The sequence below is a fragment of the Calypte anna genome, chromosome 13 (genome assembly GCF_003957555.1).
Source record: "Calypte anna isolate BGI_N300 chromosome 13, bCalAnn1_v1.p, whole genome shotgun sequence".
Taxonomy (NCBI): domain Eukaryota; kingdom Metazoa; phylum Chordata; class Aves; order Apodiformes; family Trochilidae; genus Calypte; species Calypte anna.
The window spans coordinates 2,668,468-2,695,588 of NC_044259.1; the positions used below are offsets into that span (position 1 = coordinate 2,668,468).

A 27,121-nucleotide genomic window follows, 5' to 3' on the forward strand; every position below is an offset into this window, starting at 1 on the left:
GTGAGCAATGACAGGACCTGAAATAGCCTGAAGTGGCACCAGGGGAGGTTTGACTAAATATGAGGAAGAATTTTTTTACTGATAGTAGCCAGGTGTTAGAGCAACTGCCCAGGGAGGTGCTGGAGTCACGAGCCCTGGAGGGATCCAAATCCATGGAGATGAGGCTGCTCAGGACCTGCTCTGCTGGGTGACACCGATACTCAGGTACACCTATACCTATATGTATACCTACACCTATCCCTATCCCTATACCTACACCTATACTTACACCTATAGCTATACATACACCTATACATATACCTACACCTATACCTACACCTACACATATACCTACACCTATACATATACCTACACCTATACATATACCTACACCTATACCTATACATATACCTACACCTACACCTATCCCTAACCCTATACCTATACCTACACCTACACCTATGCCTATACCTACACCTATACATATACATACCCCTATACATATACCTACACCTATACATATACCTACACCTATAGATATACCTACACCTACACCTATCCCTAACCCTATACCTATACCTACACCTATACCTACACCTACACCTATACTTACACCTATACCTACTACTACACTTATACCTAAACCTACACCTATCCCTATACCTACACCTATACCTATACCTATACCTTCACCTATATCTATATATCTATATATCTATATATCCATATATATCTATACCTATACCTTTATCTACACCTATAGTATCGATGAGGGCGGTGCCTTTGCCACATCAGCCCCGCCCCCCGGTCTGACCACGCCCCCTCCAGTCTGACCACGCCCCCTCCAGTCTGACCCCGCCCCCTTACTGCTCTGGCCCCTCCCACACCCACTGCCCTGGAGGCGCGTGACGGGCTCGCGTCGCTCCGCCCCCTCCCCTCATGACGTCACCGCCCTCTGCGCAGTGCGCAGGAGGAACCGGCGGCGGCGCGAGGAGAGCAGCGGCTGAGGTACGGGGAGAATAACGGGGGGGAGAACGGGAGGAGAACGGGGGGAAAAACAGGGGAACAGCGGGGGAACGAGGGTGGGAACAACTAGGGAAGAACGTGAGAACGGCGGGGGAAGAACGGGAGAACAGCGGGGGAAGAAACGTGAGACAGCGGGGGAAGAACGGGGGAATAACGGGAGAACAGCGGGGGAACAACGGGAGAACGGGGGGACGGGGGAACAGGAGCCTTTGGGGGGGCAGCGAGTGGGTCCGGAGCCGGCAGCCTCCCGGGTTTGTGTGCCAGGGACTGAGGAGCGGGGTACGGGGCCGGCAGCCCCCCCGGTACTCCCCTGTGTCGGGGTGCGGGGTCCGCGGCGGGGCTGAGGAGCCTCGGGCGAGTGGGAGAGGGACGGGGGAAGAGGGGTGGGCTGTGAGGAAGGACTGAGGTGTGGAGGGGAGGGCCTGGTGGGGGGAAGGCGGTGGTCAGGGCTGCTGCCGCTCGGAAACGTCTCGGGGTGAGGAGAGGGAGGGGTCCCCCCTCGGGACACCCCGCTGAGGGGTGTGGGGGGCAGAGGTGTCGGGTCAGGGGTCCCTGTCCTGGAGCAGGGTGGGGGGATCACAATGAAGGCCTGGGCTGGGGCTGTCTCTGCCTGTCTTAACCAGCTCTAAGGCAGGATGTGTTTGTTTTCAGAAAGCCGCTTGAACCTCTGGGTGTCAGGGAGCGAGGGTGCCCGGGGTGTGTCCCCGTGTGTCGGGGAGAAGGGGACACGTCTGGCACTAACGGGGTTATTTAAAGCGAGAGGTGTGGGGCAGCTCCTCTGCATTAAAATAATAGCGCTGCATCATGTGTTTAAAAGCCATTTTAGGCTGACCTGGATTTATAGTTTCCTCTTCCTAAAGCTGATGGAGCCCTAGTTTGGGTAATTGAATGTCATGGTGCAGTAGGATTCATCTCGTTCTCCTGGCCTCACAGATCCAGCAGTCCCTTCCCATAGCAGGGTCTGGCTGTCTGTGTCTGGGAGCACTCATCTCAGTCATCCCAGGTTCACGTTTAACTCTACCTGAAAGGAGAAATCAGTGGGGAAAAAAGCTCTTAGTGCTTCCACCTTTGCTACGAGATCTGTGTGAGCAGAAGGTTCAGCCTGATTGTCTAAATAGGGTAAGTCTTGGTAAGGTAGTAGTAAGTGTAGGTGAGTTAAAATGACTGAGAGCAGCCCATGGCACAACAGGTAAATATGGTGATGACATATGAGGTGTAGCAAGTGCTGCTGTGCCAGGTAAAGGGTATTTTTCTTTAAACTGCATCAGTTGCTTTATTAAAAAGACTGGCCCTTCCTAGAAACATTGGGTGATACAAATAGTATTACTATATCAGAATGAGGAAGAGGCAGAAAATGCTGGGACTTGATATGTTTTAATGATCATATTGAAGTGCTTTCTGGGACAGTCAGGAATTAGTATGCACAGTGATAAGGATCTTTTGCACTGGTCAGAACAGTGTTCTTAGCAAGTACTGAAACTTCTCCAGTGTGCCTCTTATTCACATGCTATAAAGGCCATCTTTGTTAAAATACTGATTTGTCATTCCCCTAATGATTTGCAAGCAGTAATTGATACTCTGCAGAGGCCACTGGGTATCCTTGCTACAGAGGCTGAGGAGGAGAACAGGATGACCTGCAGATGAGTAGCTCTGCCATGCAGATCCTGGTACCCCAGGGTTTGCTAGAGGAGAAGGCCTTAGCATTTTCCTGCCACTTGGACCCCTAGGTCCATATTACATCTAAAACTGGCAGTGCCTTGCTGCTCCAAACCCCACGGCTCTTCCTGTAAGCATCAACAGAGATGTTACAGCTTGTAGCATTCTGATGGGGTGATAGAAAACTACCTAGAGGGCTGTGTTCATGGTAAACAGAGCAGCTACCTGTTTTCAGGGTAGTCCTGGGCTTGATGAGGTTAATATGTTACTCAGTTTTATTCTAGAAGGGCAGAGCAAGCTTGTGTAACTCTGGGTTTTCAGCAAACAGGTCTGGAAATCTGTTCCCTGCGGGTGATGTCCCTGTGATGTGGCTGTAAGGAAACTCCTAGTGGGAGCTGAAGACTTGAATGAGCAGGGTTGGAATGCCTGCCCTCAGTATTGATGTTTTCTACTCTCTTCGTTGTGTTATTGTCTTTCTCAACTTCCTGAAAGTGCATGGCTCAATGAGTAGAAAATAGCACTGTCTCATTTTTGGGAAGAGGGGAAGGCAGCAAGAAGCCTGAGTCATTCAAGCAGGGGGTTGGCACTGCCAGCTCTGGCATCCTGCCATCTGCTCCTTGGCTTCCAGCCAGGCAGCCTGGGAGCTCCCCAGGTCTCATGTCCCAGGATGCCAGAGTTTCCCTTCTGTCAGGCTTTGGGATGAAGATCCTGGCCTCCACCCTAGCTGTGGGCAGGCATGTGGGTTGCTGCCATCCCTAATAGTGTCCTGGGGAGCCTTTCCCAGCCATGACCCAGTTCTCTGGAATCATGTGAGCACATTCCTGCTGTCACCTACAGTGCTTCCTGGAGAGGAGCTGTGCTTGGCTTGCAGGGGGCTTGGGGAATGCTCCCTACTTGGAAATTTCTGGTCTGCTGTATTCCCTGCACCAGATTACCACCCCTGCTGCACAGGAAGATGCTGCTTCTTCCCATGCATTACTCCATTAGCATTAGGATCCATCGTTGTGATTCTATTTGGTCTCATTCTGGGTTTGGTGACAACTGGTATCAGAGGTCCTTGCTTCTGCCCCGTGACAAGCAGCCATTAAAAGATGCTTGTATGTGCCCTAAAGTAAAGCACTGTTACAACTGCATGTAGGATGTGGAAAAGCAGAAGTGAGGAAAAAAAAAAATCCGTTCTATTCCAATGCCTCCTTCCATTTTCCAGCCTGTCAGAAAGTATCTTCCTGAGTAATGAGATCCTAGCTGTAGGAAATCCATGTATTTGTCTGCCTGCACTGTCTTAGGAGCTGTGTGCTGTGCTTAAAGTGTGTTCCCTGCTTGAGATGGCAAAGAAATCATCCTCAGTCCAGGTAGGGCCGCCAGGAAATCGATCAATGAGTGCATCTGAGCTGGGGAATTATTATGAAAGACAAGTGTGGTTTCATTGCTGGGATGCTGCCAAAACAGCAGCAGTCTCAGCTGGGTGAGTGTCTGGGTTGGTTTTGGTTTGTAACAGGAGAGGGGGCTGTGCCTCGGTACTTCCCAGCATCCTAACTGCACCTCTCCTCTTACATCCTAGTTATAAAGCCTTAAAACTGCAACGTTTTTCCCCCACCCAGGGTGCAGGTCATGTACTAACCATAACAGAACATTTTTTTTTTTTTTCTGCATCAACCCTTTTATTGCAGGGAGCACTCAGGCAGCTGTTAGAGATTTATGCTTCTGTTGTGCAGAACATTGAGGTGGACAGCAGACTGCAAGCAGGCAAGGTGGTGATAAGTTATGAGGGTGCTGAAGTATTTCTGAAGAGGCTTTGTTATGTTCCTAACAATTGGTGAGGCATTGAGGCTTCTCTGCAGAAGGAAAACCCTGGTGTTCAGACTTGTGTGGGCATGAGGCTGTGTTCTTAGAGGGTCCTGTGGAGACAGCCGAAAGGAAGCTCCACAAAGGACATTTTGCTTGAAGCAAATGCTGTTGACAAAATTACAGCCCCTTTAGAGCTACTCAAAACCCTGCTTTTTGAAACCAAACCTGGAAACATGCATGATTCTGGCAAGAAGGCAGGACTGAAGGGGTGGAGCAGTTTGTAGGAACACAAATGTCAAATTAAGTGCACACAGGGACAGAGTTCAGGCCTCGGGTGAGCTTGAAGGGAACTGGGAGGAAGGAGTACCTGGGTCAGGAACTCTGGTGGCTTCTGCCACTCAGAACAGAAGCTGAGGTTTTTTTCTGCAGGAAATTCCTGTGAGCAGGAACAGTGAGGAAAGGCACATCTTCCTAATGCCTGGAGCATCCCATAGCTCCCAGAGGCCTCTTAAGGAAATGGGTTTGAAGAAAGCAATGTATTGTAGTTCTTTTGATAGCACAGAGCTGGGCTTTTCACTTCTGCCTCCATTTTAGGAAGTAAAACAGTTTTGAGGAGCTTTTGTCAGAAAAGTTGGTGTGATTCTTGTGCAGTTCTCCTTCAGCTGTTACTCTAGGCTGATGGTGCTGCCTGGTGAAGTGGATGGGCAACCCAGGAAGAGCTTTTCTTGGAAGCAAACTGAGCAAGAAGGGATCTCTTAAAATTTATCCTTAATATTCCTTTCATGCAGTCACTAAAGGGAGCTTGAAGAGTAGCTGGTGAGAGCAAAACACAGCACCAGTGCCATTTGAAAGCCACTTGTGCCTTTTTTTCATTTGGATACTGTTCATATGAAATGTAATTTAAATTCTAGGCTGGTTGCCAGGAGCTGGATTGTTGATGTTAAATGTACTTTCCATTAGAGGTCTGTATTGGAAACTGCTTCCTAATGCTGCAGGCATTGGGAAGGGGTGGGTTACATCAGGGTGCCCTGGTTGCCCTTCTCAGGATCAGTGCCTCTCACCATGCCTTCCATCTTCATCTGTGCAAAAGTCAGCTCAGTCAGTGACATCCCTAAAATGTGATTCCTTCTGGCTAGAGCAGGTGTGGTGCCTCTTCTGCTGTCCTACAAACAAACAGCTTCTTCTCTTTAAACTCCTAAAATCTGCTAATTGTATTGTTTGGTTTGGTTTGGGTTATTTATTTTTTTTTTTAGTGAGGAGGCTGCCTCGGTGTTCTTGACTCCTGATCTGCCTTGGGTTTTTAACTTATTGTGCCCCATTTGTTTCCAGAGTGCTATTGTTTGCACTGCTCCCTGTGAACAGAAGCCTTTTAACCCTGTTTCAGTGCCCAGAGCAGACTTTCATCTCCCCCTACATTCAAAGCTTTTTGTTTAATTGATTCACTCGCATAGGAGATTGCACAGGCAGCTGTCTGTAGGGACTGGTATTTCCTTGCAGGTGGATTAGCAGGTGAGAACACTTACTGTTGTAAAACTGCAGATGATTCTGTGCCTGCTCTTTTCCATTTTGCCAAGATACCAAGGTGTTACCAGTGCCAGCAGGAAGCAGCAGAATCACACTGCTCTGCAGTCACTTTTCAAAGCCAGATTTATGCTGTTCTCAGTAGAGATGCTTGGGAGCACCAGCCCTGTAAGTAGCCTTTGTAGAAGAGGGAAAGGCTTGAAACTGGGGTTTTCTGGCAGGGCATAAAGGCTCTTTGTGGAACCCCTCATGGCTAACAGGAAAGCTTTCTTTCCATCATGCTTTCCCTTGTTCTTTTCAGTTGGTGGTTTTCCTGGTGTTTTATCTTCTGAGTAGAAGTCCTATCTGTTGAGGCCCTCATATCTGTGCTGCAGGGCTGCTCTTGTGAAGTGAGATGGTCAGATGTCTAAATGAAAGCTACTGAAGTCTTTTTTTCCCCAGTTTAGGGGGGAGGGATGCATAAAATCCCTTCCCAGTGATTTCTAACCAGGGATGGGATAAAGGCAAATTTCCATTTGATTCATAATCTACCCATGAGCTGATATGTAAAAAGGTGAAGAGGTGGCAGCTTGTGGATGATGAGACTTTCCGAGATTTAAACTAAGGCTGTTTCATGGGAAGAGTCTTGATACCTGGGAAGCAACTGTATTAACTCTTTTAATGATGTGAGGAGGAGGATGGTCCTAGCAGTTAAAGCTCTACATCAAACTATTCCCACCTGAAATGATCTTGCAGCTCGAGCTCTGCATTTATCTTGACCCAAGAGCTGTTGTGGAGTGGGCTGGAAAGGCATGGAAAGCACAGAACTGCTACAGAAATCATGCAGCCTGGTTGCTCTCTCTCAGACAACCAACAAAACTAAAGGCACAGCCATGGCTGCAAGAATGACCAAGGAGTAGGTAGAACAGGTTTTGTAGAAGCAGAGTCCTCATTTCAGGATGGCTGGGAGGAAATAATAACTTTCATGAGTGCTCTGGAGGAGGAGAGTCAGGAGCAGGCCTGGCTGGTTCTGTAAGAGCTGCATTGGGGGATGCCAGCTGTGTTTAAAGTATCAGAAAGAAGATTGGTATTTTCAAAAGGCTTAATGATGAAATTTTGTTTCTTTAATGCTGGATGCCAGGAATGGACAGGTTAAAAAAATATATATAGTATAAACAAAGCATCAGAATTCTGTACTTGCATGTTTTTGCTAAGCCTGAACACAGATGGTTTATGGATTTTAGAGGGATTTATGTCCTCAGAAGGATGGTATTTCTTACATACTGGTATCTCTGTGTTATGCCTGCATTATACATGAACATATAATGCCATGTGAGTTCTCTATGATGATAAACTGGGTGCATACTTGTATTTCAGAGATTCTTTTTTGCTGACCTTGTGGAGATGGTGCAGCCTTTCTGGGTGATGGTAAACTCTTTAAAAATAAACCTTCCTGTAGAGTAGGGGAAATGATGTTTGCTCAGCAGTGTGGAACAAGGAGTTCAAAGATAGCTTAAGAAAACTTCAGGATATATTAAACAACCTCTTAGCAAAGGTACTGATGTGGGAGGGGCAGAAGGAGGAATGGGAACATGTTTTGTATTCTCTTCAGTGATTTCTCTGCTGTTCACTAGTGACGAGGCAAAAGCCAAGTGACAGTCCAGGAAACTGCTTCTTTTGCTGGGTTTAGCCCTAAATGAGGTTTCACATGGGTGAGACTGGGAAGTGTGTACCAGTACTTCCTCATGTACCTCCTGCAGTGCCCTGAGTAACCAAGGGCTTTACTGATGTGTTGGCATGAAACTCTCAGAAAATTCAGCCCTGGTGCAAGGCTGTAGGAGTTGGTCTTGCTTGCAGCTCACATGGAATTACTGGTTGGGATAAGAACCCACAGCAAAGCTTGATAACATATTTGACTAGGAGCTCAAGTATGTCTGACAAGTATCTGCTTAATGATTCAAAGCTTTGCCTTGCAAACACAAAACCCAAGTGAGTAAACAGGGCTCCAGTGGGCATGTAAATCATGTATGAGTTCATGGAATGAGGAAAATCCCAGTGTCATTCATGCAGTCCAAGAAGTGCCACTAGGAAAAGGGTGTATGTGGAAGTGGGGGACCAAGGAAAAAATTCTTCCCACAAATGTAACTGGGGACAAATAGCATTGCAAGGAGGCTGACCTTGACAGCTGAGATGGAGCTGGGAGGGGGTGGGTAGAAGCAATCTTGGAGGACCTGGTTTCTACCAGCCAGCTCCTGGCTTTGCTGATGCCTTCAAATTCTTCAGGAGTTTTCTCTTACTCCTCACCAGATCTCCAGTACAGCTGCTGCTGACACTGCTTTTGCTGGATGCTCTTTACTTCTTCCCTGGTGTCAGTTGTGTTACTTACCCTCAGCTTCGGGGTGCAGTCATGGTGCAATGTGCCCTTCTTAATCTCACTCTTCCTCCTTTCTGTTGTTCTGTTGCTCTCTGAGGTCTCTGCCCATGCAGCTCTCAGGTTTTCAGTGTTCCTCTCAGTCTCTCATTAACAGACAGAAGCTCAGTTACCAGCTCCACTCCAACCCTACCTCCTCAAGAACTCTTTGACATGGCTTAACACAGAGCTGGTAAACAGGCAAAGAGCACTGGCATTTTTTTCTTGTTCCCTGTGCCACCCTTTTGCTGTTTGCTCAGGCTGTGGATTCCAACTCCTCCTGTCTGGTTTCTCAGACTTTTCTCAATTTTGGTTTGTGCTGATGTGTGGTTTTCTTTACTCATTCCCCGTGGCTCTTGGTTTTAGTCCACACATCCTCAGTGCTTTCTAACCTTTACCAGGTGCAGGCTGTACACCTGATACCCACCTCAGACCTTTCTGCAGAGTTCCTTTTCTCCCCTGGTGGTTCCAGCAGCAGTTGTCAGCTCTCTGAAGGGCTTTTTTGCTGTGGTCCCACACTGGGTGCTTGATCCAAAACTGGGTGGCCCCAGTATAGTGGGCAGGTTCTGTACTGGGAACAGGGAGGAGAGTGCATGGCCAGCCCTGACATGTCCCCCAGGACAAGTCTCTATGACAAAGGAGCAGTGTGACAGCTGAGTTCAGCTTATCCACTGCCTGAATTTGAGTTCACAGCCGACTGAAGAGCTGCAGCCTCTTTTCAGCCTTGCCACAGCTTTAAATTGGGAATGATATTGAGTGCAGATAAATAAAGTGATGGATGTGATGGGGAAAGAAAAAGACTGCAAAGGTTGGGCTGGGCTGACTGTCCTCTTAAGGTAGGAGGGCTCTGGTAAACAGAAGTACTGAATGTGAGACTCTTTGCTTGAGCTTGACAATGATCACCAAAGCCAGGTGAGCCCTGAGGGTTCTAAAGAAAAGATTTATGAACAAAATGATCTGCTGTTTGCTGCCTTTGAATGCCTTGTGTATATGCATATAATATATATATACACACACACACACACATATGTGTATTTAGGGTGCCAACTTACAGCCTAGAACAGACCTGGAGGGGCTCAGAAGTGGGAGAAGTGTGTGGAGGGACTGGGTCCTGCCTGAGGAGCAGCCAGACCTCTTTGGCCTGGAGCAGGGGGTTCCCACATGCCTGGTTTGGTGAATCCCTAGGTTCAGGAGGGTGGGTGCTGATCCCTACCTCCTGCAGTCACCTGGTGGGGCAAGAGGCAGCTTTGCCCAAGGCACCCAGCAGAGCTGGAGATGCCTTCACACCCCAGCTCAAAGAGGCTGAGCAGACTCAGGGGGAGTTCACTAGGATTTTGCTGCTTGCCTGGGTCCTCCCTGGCTTGGACAGCAATTGGTTACCCTGCCGCATGCAGCAGGATGTAGTATGCAGATGCACTCACTCTGGCCTTGTTCTTTGGGAACTGGCTTTTGGCTGCTATTTTGGGATGATTTTCTGGGTTAGATGAACATTAGTGACCTGTTATGTCCCAATTCATTAGTTGGTTGTGTTCTATTTGTAGAGCTTGCTGCTTGCCTTTTGCTGGCTTTCTGAAGGGAGAACTGGTTTGCTGCAGACCTGGTGTTGCAGAGCAGTAAGGTGGTTAAAGAGCCTCAAGTTAAAACTATGTTGTGCTTGTCTGTTCTAAACTGAGCAGAGTGGTCTGGTTGGCCTGGCAATGACCACAAAAAAAAAAAAAAAAAAAAATTCATTTCATCCCTGGCATGAGTTAAACACTTAAAGCTCTTATCAAAGATGTTAAGAAATAGCATTGGAAAGGTAATGGTTAAGGTAAAGGTGAACTGCAGGCTGGCAAGGCCTATGAAGCCCCAGCCTGGTGTGTGCCTGTGCCTGGTGTTGTGGTGGGAGGGATGTCAGGCATCTTCCCTTGGAGTGTCCCTCTGGAGTCACTTTGAGTTCTCCTGGGCACTGTGTGTGATCAGAGTGGCTGTGAGAATGGCACAAGGCTGTCCCCATGATGCTTCTGCTCCAGGGAGCATCGTGCTGGTGCCTTTTGGGCAGAACTAGCAGAGAACCTTGGGATCCTTCCCTGGGGTGCTCTCTATGGTGATGAAACAGCAAGCTGTAAACAGCTCACTTCACCCTTGCCCTGGACTGCAGGAGCTATACATAGCCTCAGAGCTTGGCTCACTTGGGTTCTGCCTGGCAGCAGATTGCTCTGAGCTCACTGTAGAGTTAGAAAAGTGAAATTCTTTAATCTGCATCATACCAGAGCTCGGTCTGGAGGTGCTGCTGGTCTTGGGTGAACTCAAACCCTGCACATCCCCAAGAGTGGCTGCACAGCACTCAGCATTTCACTCTCTCCAACTCCCTGAAAGGAGGTTGGAGCCAGGGGTGGGTTGGGCTCTTTTCCCAGGCAACTCTCAGCAAGACAAGAGGGCAGGGTCTCAAGTTGTGCCAGGGGAGGTTTAGGTTGGAGATTAGAAAGAATTTCTTTCTGGAGAGGGTGATCAGGCATTGGAATGGGCTGCCCAGGGAAGTAGTGGATTCTCCGTGTCTGGAGATATTTCCAAAGAGCCTGGATGTGGCACTGAGTGCCATGGGCTGGGAACTGCAGTGGGAGTGGATCAAGGGTTGGACTTGATGATCTCTGAGGTCCCTTCCAACCCAGCCAATTCTGTGATTCTATGATCTGGGTCAGCCCAGCCCTGCTGCTTGCCCTCTCCAGCACCACCAGAGAGTATCCCTCCTGGCAGCCTCTCCATGCAGGATGCAGTGAGCCTCAGCAGAGGAAAATTGAAGTCCTGGTATTTCTCCCTGAAGGCTGTGGGCAGGTGTGTGGAGCAGAGGGGAAATGGGGACTCTTCCACACCCTGTAATAGCAAAAGGAAATGGTCAGGATGGTTCCTGAACACATGGTATTAAAGACACTGTTTCTTAAACAGGGAGAAGCTTCAGAAACCTAACTTAAGAAGTGGTTTGATTAGTCATGCTGCTTAGAGGTTAATTAAAGCTGCATTCTTGTGATAGCCTTGGCTTTTGTTGGCTGTACCATGAGTCACACAGTACATAGGTTCGATGAACAGCAGCTCTCTGAACTGGCATTAATGTTGCTTTTTTGAACGAGTTTGAGCCCAGGGTCCTGACTGCTTGTGGCTGCTTGATGATTCAGTTGCATATTACTGGAAGGATCAGTGAAGTGCTGGGTAACAGTGTCATCAGGAAATTGTTCATACCTGGGCTTGCTCCAGATGCTTGTAACAATTAGCAGAAGTGTAATGGACATTTGTGTTCCCTGTTTCTCCCATCAAGGCTATCAAACATGTCTTGAACCAGCTGCGTTTCTCCATGTTTTCCTTTTTTAATATTGACAGAAACATGAGGCAATCTCTTCTAAATCTCCCTTAGAAGTAATTTAATCATGGGTGGAAGCAGGGGATTTTGTTTTGCAGTTGCAAGACTGTGAAATGTCTTAGGGTCAGCAGCTGGTTCATTGGAAGGCAGCAAGTCACTATGTTGCTGAGATAAACTCTTAAAAAAAATAACTTAAATTCAGTCCTGTGATAGGTTTAGAAATAAACTCACTGCTTGACCAGGTATCCCCAGGTCTGTTTCTCACTCTCCGTGTAGAAAGAGCAGTCTGAAATGGAAACTGTGTAGTCTTGGGTGAAGCAGCCAAAAGCAAACCAGTTCTTCTGTTTGTTTTCCTTCTTCTGCAGGACAAATTCTGCCTCCCACATGAACTACGAGAACCCTCCACCCTACCCCGGCCCGGGCCCGTCTGCCCCTTACCCACCCTATGCCCAGCAGCCAGGTGGCCCTCCTGGCCCATACCCAGGCTATCCTCCTGGACCAACTGGGCCCTACCAGCCAGGCCAACCAGGTTACCAAGGGTACCCCCAGTATGGATGGCAAAATGCACCTCCACCTCCAGGACCAGTGTATGCAGATGGGCCTAAAAACACAGGTATGCCTAGCAGCTGTGGGTCAGTGTAATCCTCTCCCTTTCTGGCCAGCAAATGCATAAAATGACCTTGAAGCAAGATGTTTACCAGCACCTGGCCCTGATGGGGTTTGTTTATAACCTCTTTTCCTGCTTTCTTTTGCTGTTGTGTCTCTAAGAGCTCTCTGGCTGTTGGAAGGTACTGCTGAACATTCTTAATGCTGATCCCCCCCAGGAATCCTCATGCTGAGATGGTCATACATGCGTTTTGCTGGGAATCCTTGATTATGCTGAGTTGGGACCCATCAGGATCATCAAGTCCAACTCCTGTGCCTGTGTAGAGCACTCCCAGAATCACACCCTGTGTCTGAGAGCATCACCCAAATGCTTCTGGAACTCAGGCAGCCTTGAGATTTGTCTCAGCTCTCATTCTGGCAATTTTTTGGTTGATAAGTTTCAATCAAAGACTGCACAGTTAATGCTTTTAGTATGCAGATGTACAGAGCCTCCCAAACTAATGTGCACCAATTTTCTTGATCCCATCAGTATCTGTCCAAGTGATCTAACAGTGCCATTGGAATAATTCCTGGGCTTTGTTGTTTGTTTGGGTTTTTTTCTGAAGCTATTATTCTGGGGAAGAACAGATTTCTGGGGAAGGAAAGGAGGATGGCATAACTGACCTTGGCAGCTAGCTGGTCCATCTGTGTGCTGTGTCCCCTCAATCTGCTATGCTGGTTTCCTCTGGCACCCAGAGGTCTCCTATTTTTGTTTTTTTTTGTTTTTTTTTTTTTTTTTGGGCACACTGCCAGTGCTTGGTGTCAGAGAGGGCTGAGATACTGATTTAGGGACCATAGCATCTGTATAGGAGAAGAAGCTGAGAGAGGTGGGACTGTTCAGCCTGGAGAAGAGAAGGTTTAAGGTTTATCCTTTTGCATAAATATCTGATGGGAGGGAATGAAGAAGAGTGAGCTGGACTCTTCTCTATGTGTCCATGGACAGGAGGCAATGAGAACAAACTGAAACACAGGAGCTTCCCTCTGAACAGCAGAAGAGACACTTTTCTACTCTGAGAGTGATCAGACCACTGGCTTAGGCTGCCCAGAGAGGCTGAGGACTCTCCATCTGTAGAGATGACTGCACAGCCTGCTCTAGCTGATTGCTGCTCAAGTCAGGGGGCTGGACCAGATGATCCAGAGATCCCTTACAACCTCAGGAACTCTGGGATTCTTGCAAGGTTGGAAGTGGTCTTTTCCTCACTGGAAATAAGAGGATGTAGCTTGGATTTTTTTGGTGAGTCTTTGTCTTGCTGGCAAGTAGACTTGCCTGGAGACCAAGTTTATTCTTGTCAGTGTTTCACACTTTTAAAGATCCCTACTTGTATATCATGGGGGTGTACTCACCCCCTCACCATTAGCATGGGGACTCATGCTGCCATGCTGCAGTGCTGAGTCTCAGGCTTCTTCAGTGATAAAGATCCTCATCAAGGCTGAGAAGCCAGAGACCATCATCTCCTCTTTCTCTGTTGTAGTGAATATCACAGACAGACCTGAGCTATTGAGAAGCCTTCAGTACCTGTAACTGAGCTGGAAGGCAGAGGATGTGACCAGAGCTATCAGAGGGGCTGCTCTGAACTTGTGTAGAGGTGCTGTCCAGGTGGGAGCTGCTCTCAGGCAGGAAAGGAGACTCGGGGGTTTTATGTGTCATGGACAGGGTAACCTGGGGTGGAAAGAAACAGGGCTAACATATACCTCAACCCCAAGTCAGTGCTCTGCAGCTGTGTGAAGCACTAGTGCCTCAGGCACTGCTGTAAAGACTGGCTGAAAAAGTGGGTGTCAGAGCTGACATCACTTGGAAAATAGTCAGGACTCAATTTCTCCAAAGCCTTTGCTACTGTGAAGCTGTCCTTGGGCACTCTCCATGTAATGTCATTGTCATGGCTTGGGACAACGTTCTCTCTGGGCCTGTCAGGGCTGAGGTTTGGGTGCATTTGCTGCATTTTAAGCTCTCTGCCTGCTGTGCCCCTTTGCCACCTCATGGTACTTTTGACTCAGCTGTGTGCTGTGACAAAGGTCTTTTCAAAGCTCTCATTTATTGGGAAGCTGAAACTTGAGAAGTTCCCACTGAGAGTTTTTGACTGCAGTGAATCCAAAGGAAACTTGACAGAGAGTGGGCAGGCTGAACTGTGGACAGGACATTTTTAAGAACTTTTTTTTTTTTTTCCCCACTATTCTTGGCTAAAATGGTGCACTGCTGGACCAGTGAAAATAAAGTCATCCCTGGATTAATAGCTGATATAAGATGTCAGGAATATTGTGGATCTGGCCAGAGTTCCCAAATACAATCAGTGAACAACTGGTGTGAGCAATTAACAAAGTGAATGAGTGGAAGTGATGAGCTCAGCTTTTTCTGTAAGAGTGAAAACCTCAAGGGTCTGCCTGTGAATGGGGAGGCAGCAGCATGCTGCCCATCACTGCCACCATGGGGACTCAAAGCATAATTGGGGTTTTCCCTGGGAAAAAATGTGTGTTTCACTGAGATATCCCAGGTTTCTGCTTCAGGACACATGGTTTTGTTGTTAAACTTAAGGTAACACAACTGCAGACCCACAAGCCAAAGATCCTCTGGTAAATTCAGTCTTCAAACTGCCTTCCTGTGGCCATGTGTGGTTTCTGAGCCCACCTTGGGAGCCTCCAATTCCCATTGCTTTTGCTGAAGTGGATATAATGTATGAAAACATTAATTAATGTACGTGCAATTAAGTTAGGGCTATAACATTGTGTTTGTCTGCAAAACCTTTTCCTTTTCTTTGATTCTCCTCCTGTTAAACACCAATTTTCCCTTCTTTCTGGTCAGTCAGTCAAACCAGAGCTTCATGTCTGTCCTATGCCACTTCAATAGAAGCCTTTCTGAGACAGCTTTCAATGAAGCTTTGGTTAATGACCATCTCCAGGAGTGCTTAATGGAGAATGGATATCCCTAAAAAAGTTAATTTAAAAAAAAAATGTTATACTGATGTTGTGTAGCTGTTGGTGTGGCTGAACCTCTAAATGTAAAAAGTTGACATCTAAATTTAGTCAAGTTATTACAGTCTGCTTAACAGCTCTGGCATGATTTAATGTGGCTTGTCAGTTCTTGTGGGGTTTCCAAGCAGTTCTCTGGGAAGAGCTCTTGTGTGGGTGCTTTCATTTCAGAATGGATGTTTTGCTCCCCTAGATGACTTTGCTTAATCTAATGAATTAAGCTACTCCAAGTAATGCATTAGTATTTCTGAATAGATGTGTGTCCATGTTGAAAACTAGAACATTTGCTGTGCTTAAAATGCAATGCTTTAAGTGGTTTTTCTGTGTAGGCAAACTGCAAAGTGGGATCTTATATTGTGGAATGTAGCTACTGTGCTTATGAGGGGAAGTAATTATGCATCATAGTTTGATCTTGAGTCAGTCACACAGATGGAAATAATTACTGTTGAGCTCTCAGAATCTGAGGGTAAAGTAGCATTTCATGTTGACAGTGTTATTTCATCTAACAATTTGTGGCCTGTCTGGAGTAGCAATAGATATTGCCTGCTCAGCTGGGCCCTGGAGAAGAAAAACAAACCTCCTATGGCTCTCTCTCTGTATTACAAACAAAGCTGCTTCTGTGCTGCAGTAGGGAAAGAGGTTCAACTTAGTTGTGATTTGTCACCCATGCTGCAGAAGAGTTTATGAACCACCTGCTTGTTTCAAGGCTGCTGCTGCAGGACTCTGTGCTGAGCAGCCTGGCTATGGGTTACTCTGCTTGTGTGTGCTTCTCCCCAGCCACAGCACCCATTCCTCTGCATCCTCAGGGGTGGGAGCTGTAAGCCCAGGCTGGGGACCTCCTTCCCTCCTGCTGGGGTTGTGCTTGGCAAGGGGTGGGAGCATCTAGGCTGGAAAAAGAAAAGTTACTGCTGTTAAGCAAGCAATGACTCTGCTAGAGATAGGTGAGATGGAGGATGTTGTCATCTTTTCAAAATGACATTGAAAAGGGGACACCTGTAAAGGTTTGTTGGAGGAAGGTGGCATCCAGAACACCTCTGAAGAAGGAGAACAAATTGATTCCACTGTAAAGTGTCTGTGTTGGATTAGTTTGTCACAACAGTGGTCAGAAATCACCTTGCAGTTTATTTATTAAGACTTGGTGGTGTTGGCCATGTGCCTGCTGTGTATTACAGCTCTGTAGAAGAGGGAGACTGAAGCTGACAAGTGGCACCTGGTGGACCTTTGTCCCCTCTCCCAGAGTGGATGAAGTCCAGCACGTGCAATCAGAGTCACCCAAGCTACCTCAACACTGCTGGGTGTGAAAGGCCTTGAAGTGTGTGTGTGTTCCTTCTGCAGCTGGAGGAGCAGTGAGCCAGAGGGGCTGGGTGACTTGCCAAGGTGGCACAGCAGAGCCCATGGCTGTGGTTTAGGTTTTCTTGCTTGGTTTTTATTTTTGGGGGTTGGTTGCATTTTTTTTTATAGTTGGCTTGCACAGGTTCCCTATAGTGAAGTCTTCAAAGAAGCAACACTTGCATTTTGCAGGGGTTAATAACAGACTTGGCTGTTGTTTGTTAGAAATAAACAACTTGACCTTTACCTTTAGAGCTGATAATTTATATGCAGAGCCTGAGGGATATTAATCTTAAGGCGTGTCTAATTCAGCTTTTCTGTGGCTGTGAGCTGCCTTGTGCTGCTCTCTCTCTGCATCTCCCTGCTGCAAGACCTGAGAGCTTGTCTTCCTGCCTTCGTCTTCACACGATGTTATGCTGAGGCCTGGAAGCCTCTGGATGTGCCACTCAGTGTCACACAATCACCTCCCCAGAACAAAGCTGGGACAGAGCACAGTGCTTGCCTGGAGCATGGCCTGAGGAGCTGGGCCTTGCTTAGAAGGAAGGAAATACCTCATTTCTCCACCAGTATTTTCATTATAAATAATTTGGGTATCAATCATAAGGAAACTGCAGTATTCTGGTCAGCAAGATACTTTCTTGTCAATGTAAATTAGAGGTGAAATGTAATGCTGTTGATAATGGAGTGCTTTAAAAAGAAGTGGAAGGAGCCAGAGTGACAAAATAACATAAAGATCTGAAAGCACTAGCTGAGGTTAGGAACTGGGGAGGCTTAATTTCTCCCCTTCCTATTGATACCTCACAACATAAGGGATGGGGCTGTTCTGTGTTGTGCCAGAGGGAACCAGGCTCTGTCAGCAGCCTTCCTTCCAGCCACAGGCAAACAAAGCTCAGCATTGCATTTGACCTAGTGTACACACAGGGTGGAAATCTTGTTCCTGGAAGTTGATTACTTGCAGCAAAGCCATCTGTGATAAGTGTACTAGTCACAGTGATGCTGCCTGGCTCTTCATGTTTGGCCTGCTGCAAGAATAAAAAGGTCACCTAGATACAGGCACTGCCTTCTGCTAGAGGGGTGGTATCATTCAGTCATAGAGCCAGATATTTGCTTTTTATGGGTCTCAGTGTGGAAAGGAAGGGATTCTAATGGCTCTGGTTAGGCTCTTCAGTGCCTTTCAGTAGTTACCTCCTCACTTCTCAAACTGTGTCAAGCTGAAGTTTATTTGGAGGGCACCATGTATCCCTTCCATCCCTAAAACCCTTTCCAAGCAGCCTGTCACCAGGATTTGGCTTATTGTTGTGGTACTTTCAGGGCCTGCAACTCCAGACAGCTGATGTCCTGCCAAAAAAACCAAAACAAAACAACAAAACCCATTAAAAAGCCCAACCCACCAATCTCACTTGGTAGTTGTTCTCTTATCTGCTTCTCATCGTGCAGTGTGCATTAAAACCTGGTTTGCTCTGTCCCCAAGACTGCTGTATCATACCTCCCTCTGTCACTGGTTTGCAGCAGCTGACTGCACCAAGAGGGGGGGCTGTTTGCTGAGAAACACCCTGAGTCCTCAGCCTGATATCTGGCCTCACCTTTCCTGCTTTCCACCCCCAAGAAGGAGCTCATCTGAGAAAAGCCTGATGCAAAGAAAAGGATTTCCCAATTCGGGGTCCTGTATTTGCAAGCATTCTTCAGACAAGCTGGCTAAAGAGGGATGGACTGAGTGAAGTGGGGTTGCTTTTCTGGGGAGTTTTGTCAGCTGTGCACCCAGCCTGGGTGAGAAGCACATCGTGTAAAGCCTTTTTCCAGGACTGAAGTGCTGCCCAGATTGTGGCACTCTGGCCCTGGGGGCACTGCCCAAGGAGAGTGTTGCTACCCTGAGTGGCTGCTCACTGTGTGACCTTTGCTTCAAACCTGGATTTTCACTCTGACAAGACCCTTGTAAGACAGTTTGTGTAAATCCCTCCAAGCCTGGTCGTCTTTAAAGCTAGGACTGATTGTGATTTTCAGTGAAAACACTGACTCAAGCTGAAGAATGTCCTTAGTTCTGCAGTGGAAAATGCTTCTTTGCTTTACCAGCAAGTTGAGATTTCACAGGTTAAAAAAGTGTTAGAGAAAGTTCTCAAATTCTGTGGTTTTGTACTCTGCCTCCATTGCAGTGGAGAGGAGCACTGAAGGGTCTGAACCCTGAATTACTGTGCTTTAAACTGGGAGGAAGCTGGTTTCCTATATGACGTGTGCTTTGTACTCTTTCTAAGCTGTGTGATGGGGTTTATGGTGCTTTGGAAAGCTGCCCCCATGCCTGCTGACATTCTGCAGAGATCTAAGTGCTTATTACCAAAGTTACACTTTTCTCCTAGAAAAATTCCTGCCTCTAGTCCTGCTTTTTAGGTGTTTAATTCTTCCTGGGCACATCTCCACTCCACAAATGCTGATTAGGATCACTTCCATTATCTGAAAGATCTCTTAATCTCATCCCCTAGTGCTCAGGTGAGGAAACTTTCCTCCTTCCCAGCCCTGAGCTCCTCTGCAAGAAAATCCTTTGTGTGATAAATGATGAGAAATAGCCCATGCAGAGTGTGATGAGCAGCTTGACCCTTGTGTGAAATGCAGCCCTGGGAAATGGAACTCCTGCACAGCAATTCCCTTGAACTCTGTTGCCTTTTCAACTCCCTGAAAGCTGAAGCACCACTCCAGCCTGACCATGGAGCTTCTTACACTTGCAGGAACTGGATGGGAGGATTTTTCCCAATCTGCTGGTTCTAGTCCTGCAGCCACAGAAGCAGCAGGGCTGGTACCAGTTGTACATCAGTGGTGTCCATGAGTCTGGGCTAAAATGTGGACTGGATTAGCAGCATCTCTCTGGTGGCAGAGGGGATTTGCAGGTGAAACTGCCCAGTTTGCTTCCTTGTTATTTGATTTTTGACAGGGTGGTTGTGGCATTGGAGCTGTTTGTGTTAGGAGCTGGGAATTGTGAAGTCCCAGGGTTGTTTCCCAGTCACAGACTGGTTTAGGCCCAGTCACAGACTGGTTTAGGCCCAGCTGGTACCAACCCACCACACCCCACACCCCCTCTGTGGGACAGGGAGGAGAAAATCCACCCAAAGGCTCCTTACTCCAGACAAGGACAGGGAGAGTTTCATTCCCTAATTACAAGTAAATGGCAAAAAACAGACAGGTCCAACTTGGAAGGAAAAAAAAGTAATTTAATCTACAAGTAATTTATCTACAAGGAGAATGAAAAAAATGGCCAGGGTTTAATACCTTCTCCAGCCCTCCCCTCTCCTGGTCCAGATTCACTTCACTGCCACCTCCCTCAGGGCACAGGGGACACAGGGGGGGTCAGGCTCAGTTCCCCACATGATGTTTCTGCTGCTCCTTCCTCCTCAGGGCAGGACTCCTCACGTCCTTCCCCTGCTCCAGTGCAGGGTCCTTCTCCTGGAGAGTCCTTCAGGACCCCTGGGACTTAAGTCCCTCTCATGGGGTGCAGTCCCTTCTGGGCTGCTCCACAGAGTCACAGAACAGTCACCTCCTCTGCCACGGGCTCCTCCATGGCTGCAGATCCACATCTGGCCCTCTCTGTGATTCTGCAATGGCTGCAGCTTCACCTCTGCCCACCCGTGGCACTTCAGGGGCTGCAAATCCACATTTATCCCCCTGTGCTCCTTCAGGGACTGCTCCTCCAGGGCTGCAGGGACACAGCTGCCATCTCACCAATGCTCAGGCACCTCCTCCCCTCCTGCACTGACCGTGGTGTCTTTTCACTGGCATTGCTCTCTTATCATCCTCTACTCTGCAGCTCCTTTTTTAAATTTTTTTTTCAGTTCATTTTTGTTTTCTTAAATCTGTTCCTCACAGAGGAGCATCCAGGTTCCCAGATCTGCTTGTCCTTGGCAGCTCCAGGATTGGAACTGTGGGAGCTCCCAGCAGCTTCTCCCAGGAGCCACCCCTGGGGCCCTCCCACTTCCAAAACACCCCTGCACTGACCCAAGGGATGCAGAGGTGTGGGAATTCCCTTCAGGATGTGTGGCTCTCTGGGAGACCAGGGCTGGCTCTGCAGACATGGAGTGGTAGACCTCAAAATGTAGCTGAAAGCCACTTGATTTCTAGTCACTGGCATCTCTGCATCCCTTGGCTGCCACTAACATCCTTGTGCTGACTTTCCCTTCTCTGGCCTACATCCTGAAAGGAAAGGCTTGGGTTAGAATGTTTGGGAAGTAGATGCAGATGCACAAACTGACTTAGCAAATTGCTGCAGGCAGCACTTAACCCTACAAGAAATTATTATTAAAATGGGGTTGTGCACTTTAAGCACTTGTTTCAAGCTTGCTGGCTGGAGAAGCAAAACCAAAACTCCTGGTGCAGAAGCACCTTGTGATAAAACCCACTTCATTCACAGGTGGGAAAAGGCTCACTGGTCCCTTCTCTGCTGCATGCTTCCTCCCAGATGACAAGACTGTGGTGTAATTAATACTCCTGCTCTGAACAGTGGTCACTATGGGAAATTGCCATTCAGATACCACAGGAAGAGTTTTGGGTCAGCAGCAGCAGTGGTTGTTAAATTGCTTGTTGCTGCTTCCTCTTGGCATGCTCAGGCCTTGCCCAATACCTTACAGCACCTAAGAGTGATTGCATGCAGTGGGTCTGTGTGCCAGCACCCAGCTGCAGCTGAAGGAGAAGAAATCTTGAAGACTGATGCCATTTCTCATGCTCCAGCCCCTTAGGAAGGGGGAAAAGTCCCTCCAGGTGCCTGGAGCTCACCCTGGGGATGTGCCCAACACTTCCCTCTGCCAGGTGGCTGAGTGCTGCCCTGAATGAGCTTCCCTCTGCCTGGATTCCATCAGACCTGGAATACCTGGGCCCCAGTGGTGTGCAGCAGGACATGTGGGACAGACTGCAGAGCTGGTGGGTGCAGAATGGGGCTGGTTCTGTTTGCAAAGCCTTCTTGCTGTGGAGCTGGTAAAGCACTGCTGGATGGAGCACTGCCCTCAGAGGTTTTAGTTCAATGGGGTGAAAAGTAATGCTCATGCCTTTCCCCCATGGATCTAATGATTAACATGTCAATTAGGTCTGAGGAGAAAAAAAATGTGTGTGCTTAAGATAAAGCTGTACTTGAAGTAACAAGGTATTGTAGGATTTGTGGGAGTTATTTGCACTGGATGGTGCAGACTGGTACTGTATGTTGGGGAGTAAACAGGGAGTTCTGCCCTGTTCAGGCAACCCCAGTTCATTGTGATTTATGCACTTGGGGGCTGGTTAGCAGATGGGAGGGGCTGCTTAACATACACCATCCTGGTTTAGGAAAAAAACAGTGGAAGCATCAGAATTTGAACCTCAAGTGGGGTGCTGTCTGGTGCCTCTGAGAAGAATTGCCCTTGTTTCTTTTCTTCATCAGCCCCCAGTCCCCAAGTGCTAATGGGCTTCTGCTTGTAGTGGCCCAGTCCCTGGCATGCCACAGGAGATCTGGGACAGAAGAGGCCCAGAGCAGCTAATGAGGTCCCCAGCAGGGCTTGTCACAGCAAACTGGGGGGCTTTAGCTTGGAGGCATTCAGGCTGCTGACAAGCATAGAAACCCAGCAGTTCCCTTCAGTGACATATTTTGGGTTGGGGTTTTGTTGGCAAAGCTGTTTCAGAAGAAAACCTGCTCTGTAGCAGTGGAAAACTGCTGGTTGAGGTGAGCTGGAAAGAAGCTGGGTGGCATCAGTGATGTGCTCTGGAAGACTTCATCATGAAATTGTTTTAGGAGTTTTGGGAAAGGTGCTTAGTTTTGTTATGCTTTCTCTTACTGGGCTGTTTACAAGGAATCCTCTGCATTTAAAGTAGTGTAGGCTGGGAAGAGAGAATGAAGCTGATACCATAAGCTCTTGGTTTTAAAATTCAGTACTTTTGTCACTGGTTGTGGCAGTGCTTTGCAGCTAATGCTCAGCTGCAGTCTCCAAAATAAGAGGGTTATATAGGATGCCTGCAGCTTGAGTGGCTTGGCTGGGAGGGGTTCCTCCAGCCCTCCCTTGTATGTTTTTTACTCTTGGTAGCTCTGGGGCTGACCAATCTTCACGTGTTGTGCTCACCTCCTCTCCTGTACAACCCCCCACTGAACTGGTGGATCAGCAAAGCTTTCCTCAGTCCTGCCTGGCTCTGTGCAAAGTTCCTTTGGTGACAGGAATGGAACAGAAGCACTGATAAAGCTTCAAAGGAAGTGGTCATTAAACTCGAACTGTAGGGCAGAGGTGGTTGGTTTTTACTCAGAGTACAGTCCAGATTCTCCCAAAGTCAGGAAACTTCCAGTGTGTCCTGCCAGGGGCTGAGAGCTGTGAGCAGGCAGGGGCAGACTCTGGGAGAGGAACTGAGGTGGAAGAAGGCAGTGTCCTCTCCAGTGTGTGTTTCAAGGAGTCATCTTTGGGGCTTTTTTAACCTTGGGAGGGGTGTGGGTTTGCTGAGTACCATAATCCCCTGTGTAGGGAGGAACACAGCTGATTCCCAGAGGGGTTTGTGTCAGGGAGAGGTGTAAAGTGACTCAGAGTGTTCAGCAGAAGGTTTGGAAATCCACAGCACTGCCAAGTGACCCTGAGTCCTTTCTCTCTCTTCTTTGTCAGAAGGTTTGGACATAGTTGTTGGCCTCTTCTCCCATCCCAGTCCTGCCCAGTTAGTGGGCAGCTGTGCCCAGTATCAGCTGGCTCAGTGCAGAGTTTCCCAGCACAAGCAGCAGCCCTGGACTCCCAGTGCCCATCTCCAGCCACACACAGGCCTACATCTGGATTAATATTTCAACAAGTGTTTCATAACAGCACTCTACATGCTTTGAACATGCTTTATTAGGGTGTCCTCACTGCTTGGCTGTACTTTAAAGCTGCTAATGGATTAATCAGAAATACTTCAGGTAAACTCTTCATGTGTACCTGCAGTCGTGGACAGGTAAATAAAGCAAATAAATTGCCCAGGACAGCATCCATTTTATCCCAGTTGAACACTGGCACAGCAAGCATCCTCTCCCCCCAGCAGAGGCAGGAGGACATGGCTGGTATGGAGCCCTCTCTGCCTCTTGTGTGCACACCCTGCCCTGCAGAGCAGCTGTGTGTGTCTTACCCAGAGCCCTGGAGCTTTCAGTGTGTGTCTGACCTCTGCTCACTGTACCAGGACCTTCTGAGAGGAAACAAAGGCATGAAAGAGAGGTTTGTTCAGAGCTCCTGGATCCACCAGGGAAAAAAAAAAACCCAACAGGGTTTTTTTTCCCAGCCTGGAACACACCCCTCTCAAGGTTCACTCTCCTTCAGTTCTTGCCAGCTGAAGGTGTTGTGCACCCTTCTGCCCTGCTGCTCTCCCTCCTGTCCTGTGTCTCCAGCCCTTGCATCTCTCCTCCCAGGGTGTTAAGGCTGGCAGGGCAGGGCAGGGTGCTGCTCAGGGTGTCTGACTGCTGCCAGCAGTGCTGGTGCTGCCTGGGGAAGGGAAGCAAACCAGGGAGGGAAGCTCTGCTTAGCCAGCTTCTCCCCTGGGCAGCAGGGAACAATTCCCTTGGTTTCTGCTGTTGGTACCATGAGAGCCCCAGCTCTCTGAGGCCTGAGCTGGATGTGCTTGGGCTGCCTGGAGGGGTATGGGAGCAACGGGGCTGGGGTCACCCCAGCAGGGAGAAGAGGCAGTGGAAGGAGCTGCTGCTATAATGCCAGTGGAGGTCAGAATGCTCACAGGGCTTCATGCTCTGGAATGTGAAGCCTTTGCAGGTCTCCCATGCATAGTTTGGAGTGTGAGTTAGGGGCTGTGGGGTGCCTGACCAGGCTTCTGTCTGCCTCGGGACAGATTCCTCCTTTGGATGGGATGAATCTGTGGTCCATGCTTTCAGTGGGATAAAATAAGCTCTCTTGAGTAGCAGGAGGATTCAGCAGGGTGCTGAGCCCACAAACCATTAACCTTGTTGTGTGCTCCTTGCCAGTGTGGCCTGAGCACAGCCCTGCAGGTTGTGCAGCTCCTTCTCCAGCAGGACACAGCTCTGCCCCTTAGCTCTTCCCAGGAGGTGTCTGTGCCACCCTCCCCATGGCCATTTATTTGCACACAGCAGCTGAATCTTAGCTTGAGGCCACCTCCTCCTCCTCTTTGTCCTGCTGGAGCTGAAAAGGCTCCACAACAGACTTACTGCAGGCTGGAGCTGAGCAGTCAGGAAAGCTGGGGATGCCTCTGAGAAGGTGCTTGAGAAATGTTAGAAAATGCCAGAGAGAGAAGAGGGAGCAAGAGAGTGAATGTTCTGCTGATTGAGGCTGGGAATGAGCTTGACACCAGAGTCAAAAGAGTAGAAATAGTTGACTGATAATAACTAAATAATACAACCAAATAAAAAAATACGAAACAATGCACCTAGAGTAGACAGATACAGGGTAATGCATCAGATCATTCCTACATGAGAGAAAGGACAGTGATGAGGAGAGATCCATCCCCACTTGCAGACATTCCCATCACCAGGTCCTGTCTCTGGGGAGCTCTGGTTGCAGTGAGGATTTGCAGAGCCCTTCCCAGGAAAATCCCATACCATGCATCCACCTGTAGGGGAGGCACCCAGAGTCCCTGAAACTGGGTCCAAACTCATATGCTCAAAAAACCAGCATGGCTTTCATATTCTGCTGTGCAGAACTATCTGTTTTATGCCCCCTGACTCACCAGGACTTGGCCAGAGTCCAGGATGTGGGCGGTAGGGTTTCCTAAAATATTGTCTCCAGAGGTCAAGTCAGCACAAGTGCTATTTTGGGTGGTCAGATGCTGGCATCAGCATGACTGTTGTTATACCCCAGTACAAACCCCACTGATACAAAGGGTATTAATAAAACAGGATTCATCCATAGGTCACCTCTGACTTGGGCCTGCTGTCCAACCCTTAGCACTACAGTGGGAAACAGCAGAAGGCTGAACAGGAGGTGCTCTGGGTGTTCAGTGCAACCCCTGGAGGACCAGGGAGGAGGTGAATGTTTCCAGAAGGATTTATGGTCCCTGAAGGAGTTTTCCTGGCAGGGCTTCTGTGCTGGGGCTGCAGCTCTTGCTGGTGTCACCTCCGAGCTGTGTCTGGGCTGCAGCCCCCATTCCCTGCCTCCTCTGCTGCTCAGGGCAGGAGGCAGAAGGGAAGGTGATGTTTTACTGTTTGATCTTTGTTCCTCCCAAACTTATTTTCATAATAATTTAATTCCCCCCAAGTGGAGCCCGTGCTGCCCAGGCTGGTACCAGGTGAGCCATCTGCTGGGCTCTGTGCCACCCAGGAGTTTTCTCGCCCTTTTCCCACCTCCCCCTGGCAAGGAGGGGCAGTGGGTGAGCAGCTGGCTGGGGGCTCAGCCCTTACCCACCTCTGACCCCCATCTCCTGCCGGGTGCTCCCTCCCCAGCACCCCAAGAGCTGCAGGAGCAGGCCCCCCCCCCCTTTCCTCCCCTCCCCAAGCCCTGAGGTGCAGAGGGGCAGGGGTGCCCTGGGGTGCAGCTGTAGCAGGATCGGCTGTGCCGGGGCCCGCAGAGGTGGTGATGGGCTGTTCCTGGGGGGTGTTGCTGTGTGTCTGACTGACAGACTGACCGACTGACTGACTGATTCTCCTGTCCCCACGCAGTGTATGTCGTGGAGGAGCGGCGGAGGGACGACACGGGTGAGAGCGCCTGCCTGACAGCGTGCTGGACCGCCCTCTGCTGCTGCTGCCTCTGGGACATGCTGACCTGAGCACCCTCCTCCTCCTCCGGCCCTACCTCTCACCGACTGCTATGCAGGCTCCCCACTCCTCTCCTGACTCCTTTCTATTACTGTAATCAACGCTCTGCTTTGCACAGCCAGGAGTTCCCGTCTGTCTGTCAGTCCTAGCGCCTTGTTGGGGGGTGTATGTGTGTGTGTGGGGGGGGTGGGGTGCACTCCTTTATTTTAGTAAAGGAAAAAAAAAATCCCTTTTTAACATTTCTAAGACTTTTGTTGTAACTTTGAAGAACGTGCTAATGGTCTCTTTCAGCCAAAAGCCTTCTGATGAAATGTAATTTATCAGTCGAGATTTTCCTAGTCCTAGAAATGGAAATGTATGCAATAATTAAAGCCAACAGTTGATTTTCTTTGCCAGGTCATGGCTGTCTCAATAAATCTGTCCCCTAGAGGGTGTGCTTCCCCCGTTGCTGTCTCTTCTCAGCCTGGTGGATTCTGCTTCCAGGAGTTCCCAGCAGCTTTCTGCGGGTGTTCAGCTGTGATCCCTCACTTGCCCCTGGGCTGGGGGTGTTTGGCCCTGCTGTCACTGGGGGATTTCCTGCAGAAACCTGGGGCATCAGCCATGAGAGTACAGTGAAAGCAGTGGGGTGGGGAGGGTGCAGCGACCACCAACTCTCTCTCCTCTCTCAGGGCAGCTTGGTTGGGTTTTTTCATCCCTCTGTTTGCTCAGGGCTGGACATGCAGGACCCCTGTGGGACTGAGGCCTCTCCAGCAGCTCCTGGGATGGCAGGGAGCTGGGGCAGGCACATGCTGAGTCTGTGCCAGCAGCTTCTGAAGAAGGACTCATCCTGCTC

At 48.7% G+C, this 27,121-nt stretch overlaps 1 protein-coding gene across 1 annotated transcript; it reads left to right on the forward strand.

Annotated features, from left to right (window-relative positions):
• Positions 1 to 881: 881 nt before the first annotated feature.
• CYSTM1 (cysteine rich transmembrane module containing 1) lies at positions 882 to 26,726 on the forward strand. Its single transcript, XM_030458897.1, has 3 exons — positions 882 to 987; positions 12,059 to 12,306; positions 26,194 to 26,726. Exons 2-3 carry the CDS (start codon positions 12,078 to 12,080, stop codon positions 26,298 to 26,300), a joined length of 336 nt encoding a protein of 111 aa, XP_030314757.1. The 5' UTR covers positions 882 to 987; positions 12,059 to 12,077; the 3' UTR covers positions 26,301 to 26,726.
• The last annotated feature ends 395 nt before the right edge of the window (positions 26,727 to 27,121 follow it).

Coding starts and splice junctions, on each gene's coding strand:
- CYSTM1 (XM_030458897.1), top strand. CDS start 12,078: ATGAACTACGAGAACCCTCCACCCTACCCCGGCCCGGGCCCGTCTGCC. Junction 12,307..26,193: donor AGATGGGCCTAAAAACACAG/GTATGCCTAGCA, acceptor GTCCCCACGCAG/TGTATGTCGTGGAGGAGCGG.